Here is a 16,903-nt window from a genome sequence, read left to right as displayed (position 1 = left end):
TAATTAAACTAAGAATGAAGTCCATTAAGATTTGGAATTGAAACAGTTTTTATGGAAGAAAAAAAAAACTAATCATATTTTTCTTCATAAGATCTATTTTTAAGGCTAATTATAAGACTTTCTGCTTAGATATGTTAACTTCTAGTATAAAGATTGAGGGTACAGTTGCCAGATAATTTCTGCAATTCTAACACGATCATGAAATCTAAAACCACCTCTCTCTTTTCCTAATCAATAATTTAAGTACCAATACATGGCTACTGAGCACTGTATTGGACATCACAGATCTGAGAGAAAGGAACACCTGAAGCCTACATAAAGCCCTCACTTAGTGATTGCTAATGAACATCACATATAATACCCCACGCAATACTCTTTTCTGGAACAAGTATCATGTTCGTAGTTAACTTAAAAATTACTGAGCCTTTCTCTAATTATTCAATTCCTGCCTTAGAACCTTACTTTAGGTAATTGAGCAAACAGTATAAAATCTCATTCTCTATGAAACGTTTCCAAGAGGGTAGGAAAAGTAGCAAATTTCCTTTTGCAGTTCTTCAAATAATCACACAAACATACTCCTGTCATAATTCCTCTGGAGAAGAAAAGCTTACCTGATACTTTCCTCCACTTGTAGAAAGAGAAATAAATTGGTGAAAAAGCTCTTTTTTTTTTAGATCTGTGACTTCCTTTAGGTGTTCCTCTAATACAATATCTAATGTTCTAGGGTATCTGGGAAGAAATTAAAGTGTTAATTCATTATTATTAATAAAGTTATTAACACACACCCTGTATAAAGGAAAGACATAAAATGAAGTTTTAAAAACTTACTGACTTAATAATCTCCAAATTTTAACTAATGGTATAACTACGTGAAACCAAATGGTAATAATATATTCCAATAGCAAAAATATAATATCTGTACAAAAAATTACCCTCTCCACAGTCCACATGCAATCCCTACTTTCCTCTTAAATTTCAAAAATATTTAATTCCTATATCCATCCCTTTCTAAAGAAAAAGGATAGTCTCTTTACAATTCACTATATCATTATGTGACTTGGGAATCATATCTTTATAGCACAGCAGGTACACATTAAAAAAAGGGAAAAACACATACATATAACTTACCTGCTTTCTAAAAGTCTTATAAGTGGAAGAAACTGTTCATTAAGCAAAGATACTTTATTAGAATCACTGTCTTCCTGTGAGCTATATGAAATATACTCTTCAAAAAGAATGCTGCAAAACAAAACAATTAACAAAGGTGAGAGTTACCATCTACCGAGCTCCTATGTTCTAGGTACTTTAAAAATATTTGTCATACTGCTGTAAGATATAACTTGTAATACTTAAAGATACAGAAACTAGGGCTAAGAAATCACATACTGTACCTGAGGTCAAATTATAACAGCAACAACAGCCAACATTTGGTGATCCCTTATGTGCCATAAAAAGTAGAGTGGGCATTTAAACCTCAGTGATTCCAGAGCCCAAACTCTCAACAGTACTTCACATGTATACTTTCATTTAATTCACAAACCAACCCTCTGAGCAAGGGGAACACATGATGCATACCTACAGTTAGGTACCTGCCAATGTTACGCAATGGCAGACTTAAATCCAGGCAGTCTGACACCAAAACTTAATTAACATCACTCTATTGGAAGTGGTAGAGGCAGGATTCAAATGTAGATCTCGCTGCAATGCCTACATTCTTTTCACAGTATCAACTGCTCTTTAATTAAGAAATGAAAAAAGAGAGACTAAACTATATTTACAGAGTAGGAAGAAATAATCTTTATTGCATGCCTATGCTCAATCTGGAGCCCCGGGGGCACAGTGGTTAAGTGATAGGGCTGCTATCCAAAAAGGTGGGCAGTTCAAATCCAACAGCTGCTCCTTGGAAACCCTGTGGGGCAGCTAATATCTACTGAATACTAATTGCGATGTATTGTTTCAGGCATTTTAGCCCATTTATTAACAGAAAACTTTCAGCAGCCACAAACCATATTCAGATACAGCCCAAACCAGGCTTAACCATTAACTTTGCCGTATGATGTGTAAGTACTAATGATGAGCAAGAAAATTCACTTTGGCTTTTTCTGCCACCACAATTACAGGATTAAGTACTTGTAAAATGTAAATCAAAAGCACGTCAAAAATAATAACTGAGATACAACTATTGGTCTCTACTCATCCAGAGCTAAAAAGACAAAAGGAAACCAAAGACTCAAAGAAGAAACTACTCTACAGAACCCATAGTTTACATGAACAATGACATCCCTTGAGACCAGAAGAGCTAGATGGTACCTGGCTACCACTACCGACCCTTCTGACCAGGCACTCAGATGGTCCCAGATAGAATAGGAGAAAAATGTAGAATAAAACTCAAATTCTTAAGAAAAGGCCAGATTTACTGGACCAGTAGGTTCAGATTTAACGAACCCTGAGACTACCGCCCTGAGATACTATTTAAATTTGGAACCCAAACCACTCCCAGAGGTCACCATTCAACCAAATGACAGGTTGACTCACACAATAAATAATATCACCCATGAGTACTGCGCTCCCCAAAATAATCATCTAGATAAAACCAAATGGTTAACATTTACCCTAGACCAAAGATGAGAAGGCTAGAGGGAACAGGGAAGCTAGATCAATGGAAACACACCAAAATGGAAATTACGAGAATGCTGATATATTGTGAAGAACGTAACCAATGTCACTGAAGAGTAAGCACAGAAATTGTTAAATGAGAACCTAATTTACTGTGCATACTTTTACCAAAAACACAATAAAATATTCTAAAAGTAAGTAATAATAATAATAGCTTAGAGGATGTCATAGGAGATGGCAGCATAGAAAGCTCCAGAAATTAATCCCCCTACCAAAAACTACTACTAAACTGGCTAGAAGTTGTGTCATCTGCAGAATGAGTCTTCCTCCAACCCTGATGCCCCATTCTTCATACAGTCCAGCTTCTCAGCTTATTTGCTCAGCGTACAGTCTGTGTAAGTATGGTGAAAGGATACAACCCTGACGCACCCGCTTTCTGACTCTAAACCATGCAGTAGGTCCCCTAGGAGCTGCTTATTCATTCTTTTTCCTTCCTGTTCCTCAGCCTGAGTCTTTTCGATTGTTCTGTGGTCAAGTTCACTGATTGTTCTGCCATCTCAAATCTGCTGCTGAACTCCTCTACTGATTCAATTACTTCATAACTATGGAGTCTGGTTGAACATTTGCAGTGTCCACAGGAGTACCTGATGAAGAAAGAGACTGGCACTCAAGGAGATCTCTGTCAGGTCACCGGTTGATTGCAAAGATAACAGAACAGAGACTTAGGAACCATACACGACAAGGAATATAATATTTACAAGTGAAGAGGACTTGAAGCACTTATTGATGAAGATCAAAGACCACAGCCTTCAGTATGGATTACACCTCAACATAAAGAAAACAAAAATCCTCACAACTGGGCCAATAAGCAACATCATGATAAAAGGAGAAAAGACTGAAGTTGTCAAGGATTTCATTTCACTTGGATCCATAATCAACAACCATGGAAGCAGAAGTCAAGAAATCAGATGACGCATTGCATTGGGCAAATCTGCTACAAGAGATCTCTTTAAAGTGTCAAAAAGCAAAGATGTCACTTTTAAGGACTAATGTGCACCTGATTCAAGCCACGGTGTTCTCAAATGCCGCATATGCATGTGAAAGCTGGACAATGAATAAGAAGACCAGAGAAGAACTGATGGCTTTGAATTACGGTTTTGGCAAAGAATATTGAATATGCCATGAAGGGCCAGAAGAACAAACAAATGCCTTGGAAGAAGTACAGCCAGAATTCTCCTTGGAAGTGAGGATGGTGAGACTTCATTTCCATACTTTGGACATGTCATCAGGAGAGACCAGTCCCTGGAGAAGGACATCATGCTTGGTAAAGCAGAGGGCCAGCAAAAAAGAGCAAGATCCTCAGTGAGACGGATTGACACAGTGGCTGCAACAGTGGGCACAAACATAGCAATGATTGTGAGGATGGCGCAGGACCAGGAAGTGTTTTATTCTGTTGCATGTAGAGTTGCTATGAGTCAGAATCAACTCGACAGCACCTAACAACTGTAACAACATAGCTGTTATTAGGCGCCCTGGCGGCTCAAAAGTTAAGGGCTTGGCTGCTAACTGAAAGGGTGGTGGTCAGAATCCACCAGCGGCTCCACAGGAGAAAAGACCTGGCAATCTTCTCCTGTAAGGATTTCAATAGCCTAGGAAACCCTATGGTTTACTCTCTGTTATACAGGGTCTCTATGAGTCAAAATTGATTCAATGGTACACAATAACAACACAGTGTTATTTAAAATAAAAATAACTTACCTAGCCAACAAATGATCTAAGTTGTTCTTCAGAGTTATATTTGTAAGTATAGCTTCTAAGTGCCTCCTGTAGATTTCACCATCCATCTCTTCAGTTTCTCCTCCTTAGTATGCAACAATTTAGAATTGAGTTCTGGAAATGTTTTACACATGCTCACAATATTACATTTATTTTTAGCAGAAAACTTTTTTATAGGGATGATTTTAAACATATATATATATATACAATACTACCCAGCTTTTTATCTGTATTCAAAAGTGTATTCCACCTAGTTAATGGTTTATATTTTTCAAAACATCTTTGTATACATTACCCTCATTCGTCTTTTACCTGAGACTCTCTATAAAACGAGTATTTTCATACCTATTTCAATAGTGAAACAAAAGTCCAGGGAATACACATTCATTCCCTAGGAGACACTCGAAGTTCACGGTGAAGTTAGTACACAGACCAAGATCTCAATAAAATATCTCTGAAAACAAGCTAAACTTCTATCTCAGTAACTCCGTACTGAAGCAAGAGCTGTCATTTTCTGTTCCAGATTTGCTTAAAATGTATAAATCTGATGTCTGCCCTTTGCCTTCAAAGGCTAGGGACTACAATACTCATGAACATCAGAATAGGAATACTCTTTCGTTTTTACTAGTCATGCCTCTAATATGCATGTTTCAGCCAACATCTGGTTAAGTAAACCTTATTTTCCAAAAGCCTGACAGAATTTTAGAGACATTTTCTTAGCATTCTCCGAGAAGTAATAGGACCAAGTGTTTCTTCCTTAAGTCCTTCCATATTTATTGAAGAATAAAAACAAAAAATGCATATGTTATCACTTCCTATTAGTAATTTGGCTTTAAAAAAAAAATTTGGATTCTTGTTTTTCATGAGATTTTCTTGATCTTATATTTTTAATGGCTCTAGGGAGAAAAGCTGACTTTTTGGCAATTAGATGATATATTTATCACAAATAAATCCCTGAAGTCCGTTAACTACCTAAACACGAAGAAAAATGTTTACTCACTAATATATTTTTACTTAAAAAAAAAAAAAGTCTATACTGTTTTTCAAGTAGAGACTGTTTAAGAATTGCAGACTTTTAAACAGAATTCTGGTGATACTGGTCAATTAACAAGGATATTACTTGAACCAACCTGCTTCCCAGTTCAAATTTTCCCTCTTGAGAAAAATAGATCAGTTACATAAAAACAACTGGATAGCAGATGTTCCAAATATTTTTAAGATATTGAAAACAATGTGGCTCCTATTTTAAGAGAATCAAATCTTAGAAAGTAAGTTTCTGGACACAAAATACAAAACCACATACCTGTAACATGATTAATGATGGAAACAACCAGGTGGGGAAGCATGTAACGCAGAAGAGGACTGATGTCATATATTTCAGAAATTCCACCAAGTATTGTAATAAGATCAGGAACATTACATAAATGAGGAAATGGCCTTTGAAGAAGGAAGCACACATGATGTTGACATTACAAGTTAGATAATGAATGGCGATTAAAAAAAAAATAGGTTATCACTTAACCTCCAAAATATTTTGCAAAGTAGTTTGACCTGTAATTATCATCACTTCTCAATTCAATTATACATACTTTTTCCCAAGGCTGTCTGGCTTCTGTCTCTGCAGGAGCACAATCAAGCAACCTAGTCCATCCTTGATCAAAGAGGGGATTTTGGTCAATGTTTTGATGATCTGTGATGCCAATGAATTAACGAAGGTATTTTCCATGGTCACTTTCACAGAAATCTGACATATTATCATGTATGTTGCAGCTCTGTAATCTGGTAAAGATGATTTCAATCCCTAATAGTTTTTAAAATATAAAAAAAGATAAATCAAAAACCTCGTAAGTTACAGTTTAATACAACATAGCACATACTGAGAATCAATCACTCTTCAGAAGTTAAATATCAAGGTGTTGACCCCTATTCCTGAGTAGAAATGAAATGAGACAACTCTCTGGATTAGAAATAGAATCTCAGGTATCCCAACTGAAAACATCTCCACTACACATCCTAACAGGAGTCAGCAAGCTCTTCTTTTATATGCAAACACCTACTCTTATTAAGTAAGGGAGACTTCCATCAGATCACTAACACATCTGAAAACGTGTCTGACTGAAGAAGACAATAATTTTGGGAGCCAAATGCAGTACCTCAATGGGGAATCTGGGAAGGTAATAGGCAGCAAGGCCTTTGTGAAGAAATAGCATTAAGAAACAGACGCCAATGCAAAAAGAATGCCTTGAACACATTTTCTAATCTACTCCCATTCCAGTGAGATAACATGTCTGTCTCCGAGGAATGGAATTACTGAGCTGAGGGCTGGGAACCATAGTCTTGGGGGAACATCTAGCTCAACTGGCATAACACAGTTTATAAAGAAAATGTTCTATATCCTACTTTGGTGAGTACCATCCGGGATCTTAAAAGCTTGCGAGTGGCCAGCTAAGATACTCCACTGGCCTCACCCCATCTAGAGCAAGAGAGAATGAAGAAAACCAAAGACAGAAGGGAAAGGCTGGTCCAAAGGACTAATGGACCACCATTACCACAGCCTCTACCAGACTGAGTCCAGCAGATCTAGATGGTACCTGGCTACCACCACCAACTGCTCTAACAGGGATCACAACAGAAGGTCCTGGACAGAGTTGGAGAAAAACGTAGAACAAAATTCTAAGTCACACACACACACTAAAGACCAAACTTACTCGTCTGTCAGAGACTGGAGAAACTCTGAGAGTGTGGCCCCCAACTCCCTTTTAACTCAGTACTGAAGTACTCCTGAGGTTGACCCTTCAGCCAAAGATCAGATGAGCCCATAAAACAAAATGAGACTAAATGGGCACACCAGCCCAGGGGCAAGGGCGAGAAGGCAGGAGGGGTCAGGGAAGCTGCTAACACGGAACCCAAGGTCGAGAAGGGGAGAGTGTTGACATGTCACGGAGGTGGCAACCAATGTCACAAAACAATGTGTGTGTTCATTATTTAATGAGGAACTAATTTGCTCTGTAAACCCTTACCTAAAATACAATTAAAAAAAAAAAAAAGGTCTGGGAAGATAGTGGCTGGACTAGATAGCCAACATTAATTCTTAAGGAGTTATAGATCCTACTCTGGTGACTTTTTAAAACAAAAGAAGGGACAATTAAACCTTATCACTCATTTGATGTAAGTTGCCAATTTTAAAACATTTACGTCTAATTGAAAATTTCAAAGGTGAGAAAATTCCTTAAAATATTAAATAGCCCACTTTACACTTAAATAAGGCAAACCTTTTGGATATATGGAAATAGCTTGGCGACTATATTGTCTGATACGTCTTCGGCAGCCACTAAAGCGGACACGATGGCGGACGCATAAAATGACAGCAGCACCCTCAGCTGAGCTGAGCTTCCGGGACACGCCGCGAAAACCTACGACAAAGAGCACAAACAGAAACCACTGAAGAGAGACCACCGAGGCGCGAGTACGTACATTTACACACAGCTTTTTTCTTGAACTACTCTGGCTTTGATATTTTAATTTTTGCCATATGTAACAATGAACAAACACTGAACACAAACGCGATGGTTCAATTAAGTATGATGAGGGGATGATCTGCTCAACAATCTTCCCGACATCTTCGGACCGTCTCTCAGTTTGAACAGTCACCGCAAACAGAATTCAGCAAGGAGCAGAATAATTCATTTTCATAGAAAAACATCTTTTGATCATGAAAGACTGATTCTCAAGCTGCTCACATTCCAAAACAGAATTATTTTCAAAGCGCCACTGCTATTAGGGACAGCTGCGGTATGTTTCCTTCCCTCACAGCAAGGAATCTTTTTAAGGAATTACAGGTAAGTCCCCAATTTATGACATATTTGAGTTACAACGACTGCACTTACGACCATTCTTTTTTTTTGTACATCTTGTTAGCAACATGTACTATACACAATGTTGCAGTGTGTAATCTGCTGATGTAGTTCTCGCCTGTTTGCTGGCAGATGTTCAATGTTACGATTTACTGATCAAAACACTCCCATATAGCAGGCTACGGCCTGGCTTCCCATGAAGTCCGTGTTAATGTCGGCACAGGGGGTTATAACGGAAAGTTGGGCAACGTTCAACTCCTATGACATGACAGTTGAACTGTGCACGCACCTGACAGCCATTACAACTCCAACTTCACTGTTATGACACTGATGCCAAGAAATAAAGATTGGATTTATAAGGATACTGATAATGAAATGCAATAATATGAAAATTAAAAAAAAAAAGAGGTATTTGACTTACGTCAGAACCAACTTATGATGGAGTCATCAGAACAGAGCCCTGTCAAAGTCAGGGACTACCTGTTATACATAGCACTCACCTTCACAGATTTTGTCACCAGACTGCAAATGAAGTCCATAAATCCAAGATCTTTGTAGCAGTGCGTAATCAAAGTTCCTTTAGCTAAGGGCACTCCAGATTGCTGTTAGTGACAGAAAGAACATGTGCTTTTGATCCAAATTCTTTAATTCTTCTTTTAATTAAAAATTTCCCATTCCTTCCTTTTTATTAATTCTTATCACTGACCTCAATATCATCATCAGTAATCTTAACTCTTTCCTAAGCCTATTAGCCTACTTTCGTCCCCATTTGCTCTCCTGCCTAGCATGGATCACCACGCCCAAGGTTCAGTGAAGTTCCTGCTAACAGCGTACCTCCACTTTCCCATACTATACGCTACCAGATAAAGTGATGATGAGACTCAGCTGGTGTGACTACAAAATCACGCCCTGTGGTTGTACCCAGACCCATACATTATGCTGCCATCCTTTTATTGATCTGTAAATTACTTCCTAGCATCTTCTTTATAACCAATTATTTCTTCAAGTCCTCCAACTTATCCTTATCTTTTTAATTTTTGTAAGTGTTTTATGCTCTTCTTCACTTCCACAACTTAAAATACCAGACGGCATCATGCAGTAGAAAAACAGAGGCTTTTGAATCAGATCCAGATTCAAAGTCCAACTCTGCCACTCTAGTTATGTGAACTTTGGCAACTAACTTAATTCTCAGAGCCTGTCTCATCCATAAAAATAGAGGACTTTTGTGAGAATTCAAGATAGTATGATATAAATTGCCTAGCCTGATGCGGACACTAAATGAAAAGCTACCTTTTATTATTAATAATAGTTTCACCGTGAAGTTAGGAAATAAAAATGACAGCGGTAATACTTGGACTACCCCCAAAACATGTTAACAACTTAATTTTTTCCAAATTAACAACCCTTAATTAAGATTTATAAAGACTAAAGATATGTGTTATTCAACAATCATACCTTAACTGGCAACAACCAGAACCATTTGTGTTTAGAATTATTAATTTTTAGAAGCTGTATAACCCGCACAAATATTCTTGTCTCGTGGTATGGCAGAACACAAGCAATGAGGCTATCTTGATTATAAAGATGGATGTGGAACCTGAGGAAAAAGCAAACCATTCAAATTGACCCAAAACTTATAGGCACACATTTCCTTACATGTTCAAATCTTGTATCAATGAGGTATAACAACTTAGAATGAATATTGGTAAAAACAACTGCATAACTATAAAATGACAAAGAACTTAAACTATATGCCTGTTTTTTGCATTTCCATTCACTTTCTGTCACCCTATGTTCCACACTATTACATCAGTGTAGCTGTGGGATCAATGCAGTTAAACCAAAAAAAAGCAACTGTTCACCTGGGCAGCAATGCCCAGCTTCTTTTTAGGCTCCAAAGTCCACTTTCACAGCCTCCTCTGCTTTCCTAACTACCGTACTTCCAATACCAAAAGACTAATTATAAAAGAAATCATATTACTTTCTTTGGATCATAACTATATGTTATATAATTAAAAAAAAAAAAAACCATCGCTGTCAAGTTGATTCTGACTCACAGCTACCCTATAGGACAGAGTAGAACTACCCCATAGGGTTTCCAAACAGTGGCTGGTGGATTTGAACAGCTGATCTTTTGGTTAGCAGCCAAGTTCTTAACCACTGCATCACCAGGGCTCCATTACATAATTACTACCATATATGATTTGTCTAGGAACTTCACAAAACTCTGGACCCAACCGTCTACCCTAATACTGTAGACAGATTTATTAATTCCAACAGACACATTATAATCTTTCCAGGCTTGAAGACCCATCTCAAGTGCCTTCTTTTCAAGACGCTTCTCCTAATTCTCCCAGTCAAGTGATCCCTCTTACGGCTCTGACCTCTCCTATCCTTTTATCTATACTTTTCTTTTAGTGCCATACTCAGCCGTTTATAGTTGTTATTGTGAGTTTCTGTCAAGTCGGCCCCCGCTCACGGCGACCCCACGCACAGTGGGACCAGATCATTGTGATCCATAGGGTTTTCACTGGTAGATTTTTGGAAGTGGATCACCAGACTTTTCTTCCTAGCCCAACGTAACCTGGAAGCTCCACTGAAACCTGTTCAACCTCACAGCCACATGCAAGCCTCCAACAACAGACAGGTATGACTGTGCATGAGAGGTGCACTGGCTGGGATTCAAACTCCGGCTCCTGCACGGAAGGTGAGAATTCTACCACTGAACCACCACTGCCCACTCAGCCTGCAATCATGTTGCATTCCCTTAGCACTTCAGAATAAGAAGAAATACATTAACACAATAAATGAATGAATGCCAAAAGATACAAAACAAAATGTAAAGACACATTATTTGCAGGACTCACGTTAGTTGCCTTTTATTTTTTGGTTTATGTCTTATCTCCCTAACTATAGTTAGTAAGCAACTTGAGGGCTGATGCCTTGTGATGCCTTACATCCTCTCAAATGTTTGGCACAGTGCGCTTCACATGGTTTGTATGAAATACTGTAGAAGTATCTGATACATAGAGTCAGATACTGAGAGTGGAATGGAAATGCTGATTCTCTATACTTGGTATCTACCCAACAAATAACTTACATAGGAATCTGATCGTTTTCTTATATTGTCACTCATCAAACACACTGAACTTCTTGCTATTTCTCACTCATCACATCTTTCACATCACAATGACATTATGTGTGCTGCTTCTTCATCTAAAATAAGTCTTCATAGTAATCTCTCAGGCTTTTTAAGTCCTAGCTGAAATGTTACTTTCTCCACAACGCTTTCCTCAACTACTCCAGGCAGAGCTGGATCCCAAAAACTCTGCATAAACCTTTATTATGGTATTTATTGCAAAACAGCAAACAAAAAAACCAAAACCAAATCCAGTGCCGTCGAGTCGATTCCGACTCATAGCGACCCCATAGGACAGGGTAGAACTGGCCCATAGAGTTTCCAAGGAGCGCCTGGCGGATTCGAACTGCCGACCCTTTGGTTAGCAGCCGTAGCACTTAACCACTATGCCACCAGGGTTTCCCAGCAAACAAAAGGAGCCTGCTTATTAGTTACATAAAGAAATAATCAAATGAAAAAGAGCTCCTTAAGTTAATGATCTACTTGGGTGAAATTAAATGCTAGAAGACAGAGTGAAATATTAGACTTTTGAACATTATACTTTGACGAGTTTAATGTTCTGATAATCAGAAGACCCAAATTAAATTGTTTTCTCAAAGACTCACTTGCTTCCTGAAGGGAAATCACTTTACCTTCATGTCTCCAATTAATGAAATGAAAATCCTACTTTTAAAACACATATTAGACTTCACACCCATTAGGGTTGCTATTATCAGAAAAACTAAACAAGTGTTGGCAAGCAGGTGGAGAAATTAGAGCCCTTGTCCATTTTTGGTAGGATACAAAACAGTGCAGGCACTGTGGAAGACAGTTTGGTGGTTCCTCAAAAGTTAAACACAGAATTACCATATGAGCTAGCAATTCTAGTCCTGGGTATATACCCAAAAGACTTGAAAGCAAACACTTAAATAGATACATGTACACCTATGTTCACAGCAGCATCAGTCACAATAGCCAAAAGGTGGAAGCAACCCCAAGGTCCATCAACAGATGAATGGGTAAACAAAGCACAGCACATATATTATGTTCTTGTTAGTTGCCTTCCAGTCAATTCCGACTTATGGCAATTCCATGTGTACAGAGTAGAACTGCTTCACAGGGTTTTCAAGACTATGACTTTTCAGAAGTAGATTACCAGGCTTATCTCTCAAGGCACCTCTGGGTGGGTTCAAACCACCAATCTTTCAGCTAGCAGTTGTGTGCTTAACTGTTTACACCACATAGTGACTCCTATAATGGAATATTATCTAACCGTAAAGAGAAACGAAGCCCCGACACATGCTACATTATGCTAAATGAAATAAGTCAGACACTAGATATTGTATGATCCTACTTATATCACATGTCTAGAGTAGGCAAATGCATAGAGACAAAAGCTTATTAGTGGTTACCAGGGGCTGGAGGAAGGGAGGAATGGGGAATTATAGCTTAAGGGGTACTGAGTTTCTGTTTGAGATGATGAAAAACTTTTAGAAATGGGACTAATGATGGTTGCACAACATGGTGAATGTAATTAATGTCACTGAATTTTACACTTAAAGATGGTTAAAATGACAAACTTTTTTTATATATATTTCAATAAAATGAAAACATAAACAAAACACATATATTGGGAGAACAAACAAAACACGTAAGCAGAAGCCAATAAGTGAGAAAAACACTGAATAAACTTACAGAAACGATTTCTAAAGTGGATGAAAGATCAGACCTTAGAAATAAACTTGAGTTGTATCCCATCTCTGCCACACACTAGTTATGCGACTCAGACAAATTAAGCCCTCTAAGCCTCAGTTTTCTCAGTTTTAAAATGGAGATAATATAAGCATCTTCCCATTGGAATGTCCTGAGGATTACCTGAGATAATGTACGCAAAGCGCTTACCACAGGTACTAGAGTATAAATGTGCAATACGTGTCACCTATTATTGTTTTTCTTAAGTTACAGTACCTTAGAGGATACTGATACTCTCTCCTCAAAGCATTAGTCAGCCAGCAATTATTTTTGTAATCCCGTTGCATACCTGTGTATCAACCACTCCAGACACTTCTGTGCTGGCTTGAGCAGGAAGTAAGGGGACAAGTGAATAAGGAATAATGAAATGTTTTCATCCAGTTGTTTGTTCACGGCTTTGGTCTGAACACTGCGCTCCAAGGTTTTTGCTAATTGGCTGAACAATGGTGCTTCAAACTGTTCAAAGGAAGGATCAATTCCAAGCAGCTCTTCCAGGCCAGTGCATCCTAGGAAAAGACTAGTTTACTTAATAATTCTTTGCAAGGAAAATCACCCCACCCCTCTTTTACAGTTTTTGTTGCTGTTAGTTGCTTTTCAAGTTGGCCCCGAACTCATGGCAACCCCATGCACAACAGAAGACACACTGCCTGGTCCTACACCATTCCCATCATTGGTTGTGGATCAGATCGTTGTGATTCGTAGGGTTTTTATTGGCTGATTTTCAGAGGAAGGTCACCAGACCTTTCTCCTGAGGCCATCTTAGTTTGAAAGCTTTGCTGAAACCTGTTCAGCATAAAAGCAGCACACAAGCCCCAACTGACAAGAGTGGTAGCTGCATGTGAGGTGCACTAGCCAGGAACTGATACCCCTAAAAGTCTCTGAATTGTTTCAGAATATATAATCTGCCGCAAACATGGATTTCTAGTTTGCAGCATACAGGACAAATCTTATTTCACCAACTACAGGAACAGAAAATATTTGATGACAGAAATTATTCCTTTTTAAAAAAATTACTGATACCCTTACTAGGCCAGTCCTCTGGGACAATGTCAGTCCTCTGGGAAGACTCCTTCTCCACCCCAGACACGCCCCCCTTTTAGATATCCTTCGTCTCTAAAAATGGGTTGACCTCCCTAGCGTTATTTCTTCACCTGTGAGACACTTACATCCATCTCAAGTATCTAGCACAGTACCTGGCACATGATAATTTGCTCCATCAATGCTAATTCTCTTTCCCTTAACAACATAAGTGAACACATTAAAACTGCTAAGGAAGAGGATGAACAGAAAACATACCAACACCCTGAAAGAAAAAAAAAAAATCAAAACGCTTCGAAAAGCTTTTCTAAGTTAAAAGGTAGCTCACCAATGGCAAAGGCAGTGTCCCTGTCAATAGTGGCTGCTTCCTTGGGGTCAAACAACAAAGAGGCAACTTCATCTCTAGATAGGAGACTGGCATCACTTTGAGGGAGGGCGAGTCGCTGGAGCTGCTGAGCTAAGGACGTCATCTTTCACCCAAGGAGAAGAAGTGATTTCTAAAAAACAGGTTAAGAAACGGAACTACTGTGAGAAATCTCTAAAACCATAAGGCGACTTTCCAGCGCGGTTGTGGACTAACAATCAGCTGTCCCGAACTCGCGGACTCCCGGATACAAACACAAGTGCAAAAGCAATTACAACTTTTAACTACAGCCCCGGGGTTGCGTGAAAACTTTCTTCAGCCTTGTCTCCGCAGATACCCGGTAAACCCACGGACCTTTCACTCTCTCTCGGTATCCCGCCCCGATCCACAGCCTCAAGCGGCTCTGTGCCCATTCTCACCAGGAACTCGGACTTCGAGCAGGATTTAGAAGGCAACAACTCTTCACGGCAGCACCCACATGGTGTCAACGAGTCCAGCTCTCGCCCGGAAACCTAAGACATGCTTTAGAAGAACTTCCGGTTTCGGGAACTACGGCAAGAGAAGAAGTACAAGCTTGCGTGAAACGCGACAAAATGGCTGCCTCCCTTTGACGGGGCCCCGCCCCTCTACCCTGGTCGTATTTGAGGCTCCGGGTCTCCTTTGTTCAGGTGCTGCGGTCTGTGCCCGGGCTTGTGGACTGAAGGTCTCGTTCTATAAAAAAAAAAAAAAAATGGGCGTTTTGTGAGCTTTAAGGCTCTGTAGCCAGAATCATTCTTTCAACAAATACTTAAACGCAGCTTTTACTATGTACTAGGTAGCAGCATCGCGGAGCCCTGGTGGCGCAGTGATTAAGTGACTCGGCTGCTAACGAAAAGGTCGGCAGTTCAAATACACCAGCAGCTCCTTGGAAACCCTATGGGGCAATTCTCTGTCCTTTAGGGTCGCTGTGGGCAACGGGTTTAGCAGTATCGTGTAGTAGTTAAAAGTCTGGGTTGTGAAGTTACGTTGCCTGGGTTCAGATTCCGGCGGTAGCGCCCGTGTGATCTCTACCGAATTATTTAAAAGTCTTTACGAGTTCCTTACCTTTTCTTTACAGTGGAACAGGCTGAGAATTAATGAGATAAGCTACTCATCCCAGGGTCCGACACACTGCGGACCGCTCAATAAATGGACATCACCATCCTGATGCTTGGGGGCATCTCGCCACTCGGCTTTGTTTGCATTCCTGGAGGGCATGTACTGTGCTTTTTTTCTTTTCAAACTAACTTTGTTTAAAGCACAATTAACAAACCCATTTTAGTTGAACAGTTATGTAAATTTTAACAGATGAATATATAGGTGTAGGAGTTCCTGGGTGGTGCAAACAGTTAAGATTAACTAATCAGAAGGTTGGAGGTCCAGTCCATGCAGAGGCACCTCAGAAGAGCCTGGTGGTCTCAGAAGAACCAGCCACTGAAAACCCTATGGAACACAGTTCTATGTGGCAACTCGTTTTTAGTTATATAAGTTATATAAGACATAGCATATTCCCATTACCCCCAAAACTTCCCTCTTGACCCTTTACAGTGAATTCCCACCCCCCACTCTGGGCCACAGGCACCCACTGGTCTTTGTGTCACCAGAGGTTGGTGTTGCTGAATGGTATTACAATGTGTGGACAGAGCACGTTCAGCCTTTCCTGAATAGTCTGATGTGTGCTACCCTGTCCTCTCAGAGAATCTGCACAGGAGCAGTGAAATTGGATATTCTCCCTGTCTTTTCTGAATGCATTCATTTCTCTCGAGAGATACAGGGCACCAGTGCCAGGGCATCAGTCTTTCCTTAGGCAACCCTCTTCTTCCCTGGATAGCGTTGGAGACATGGTTATACTTTTGAAGGCTCCCTTTTTTCATACTCCAGAGACTCTCCCCTTCTCTCCCTTTTATTAACACAGTATTTTATTGGTTTTTCCTTAACATTTAAAACAACCAAAAATCTCTTCGGATATTTCTACAGATAGTTAACAGACCCCTTTTTCATGTGATACTGATTGACTTGCAGAGATTAACATGATTTTTTATGTTCTGGCAGTATCTGTTTTATCCTCACATAAAGCTCTCTCAGAGGAATTTCTTTGTCCTTCCAAGTATCACAGGGATTTTACCTTTACAAAAGCAACAAGGTAGATCTAGAGTATTTAGTAGTAAATGAAAACCAGGCCTATTTTGTTTACAAGACACGTTTGCTCTTAAAAAAAAAAAAATCACAATATGTTCTAAAAGCTCTTTCAAAGTGAAACTAAAAAGTGCTACCAGTTTTTGGTTCAGCCCTTTCTCGCCCTTTCTCTGTCAGCTCCAATGGTGTGTGGTGCCGAACCAAATTTACTTTGGAAGTAACCTAGGTAAG

The 16,903-nt window shown here is 39.3% G+C and overlaps 1 protein-coding gene and 1 long non-coding RNA gene across 2 annotated transcripts in view; one reads left to right on the top strand and one right to left on the bottom strand.

The window, feature by feature from the left end:
* Positions 1-15,024, bottom strand: part of HEATR1 (HEAT repeat containing 1) — a 58,886-nt gene extending 43,862 nt beyond the window's left edge. The window contains exons 1-11 of the mRNA XM_049868675.1: positions 14,938-15,024; positions 14,483-14,651; positions 13,406-13,622; positions 9,702-9,843; positions 8,747-8,848; positions 7,665-7,805; positions 5,982-6,193; positions 5,696-5,829; positions 4,375-4,477; positions 1,129-1,239; positions 612-729 (exon numbers count right to left, since the gene is read on the bottom strand). Coding sequence (XP_049724632.1) covers positions 612-729; positions 1,129-1,239; positions 4,375-4,477; positions 5,696-5,829; positions 5,982-6,193; positions 7,665-7,805; positions 8,747-8,848; positions 9,702-9,843; positions 13,406-13,622; positions 14,483-14,624 — 1,422 coding nt within the window. The 5' untranslated portion in view covers positions 14,625-14,651; positions 14,938-15,024. The remainder of the gene's footprint in view (positions 1-611; positions 730-1,128; positions 1,240-4,374; positions 4,478-5,695; positions 5,830-5,981; positions 6,194-7,664; positions 7,806-8,746; positions 8,849-9,701; positions 9,844-13,405; positions 13,623-14,482; positions 14,652-14,937) is intronic.
* Positions 15,025-16,871: 1,847 nt separating this feature from the next.
* The window catches only part of LOC126067089 (uncharacterized), a 48,847-nt gene continuing 48,815 nt past the window's right edge, over positions 16,872-16,903 (top strand). The window contains exon 1 of the long non-coding RNA XR_007515322.1: positions 16,872-16,898. This is a non-coding gene — a long non-coding RNA (uncharacterized LOC126067089). The remainder of the gene's footprint in view (positions 16,899-16,903) is intronic.

This window comes from Elephas maximus, chromosome 24 (genome assembly GCF_024166365.1).
Source record: "Elephas maximus indicus isolate mEleMax1 chromosome 24, mEleMax1 primary haplotype, whole genome shotgun sequence".
NCBI classification, from domain to species: Eukaryota; Metazoa; Chordata; class Mammalia; order Proboscidea; family Elephantidae; genus Elephas; species Elephas maximus.
The sequence above is the reverse complement of the archived record's forward strand: the minus strand, read 5'-3'. Positions and strand labels throughout refer to the sequence as shown.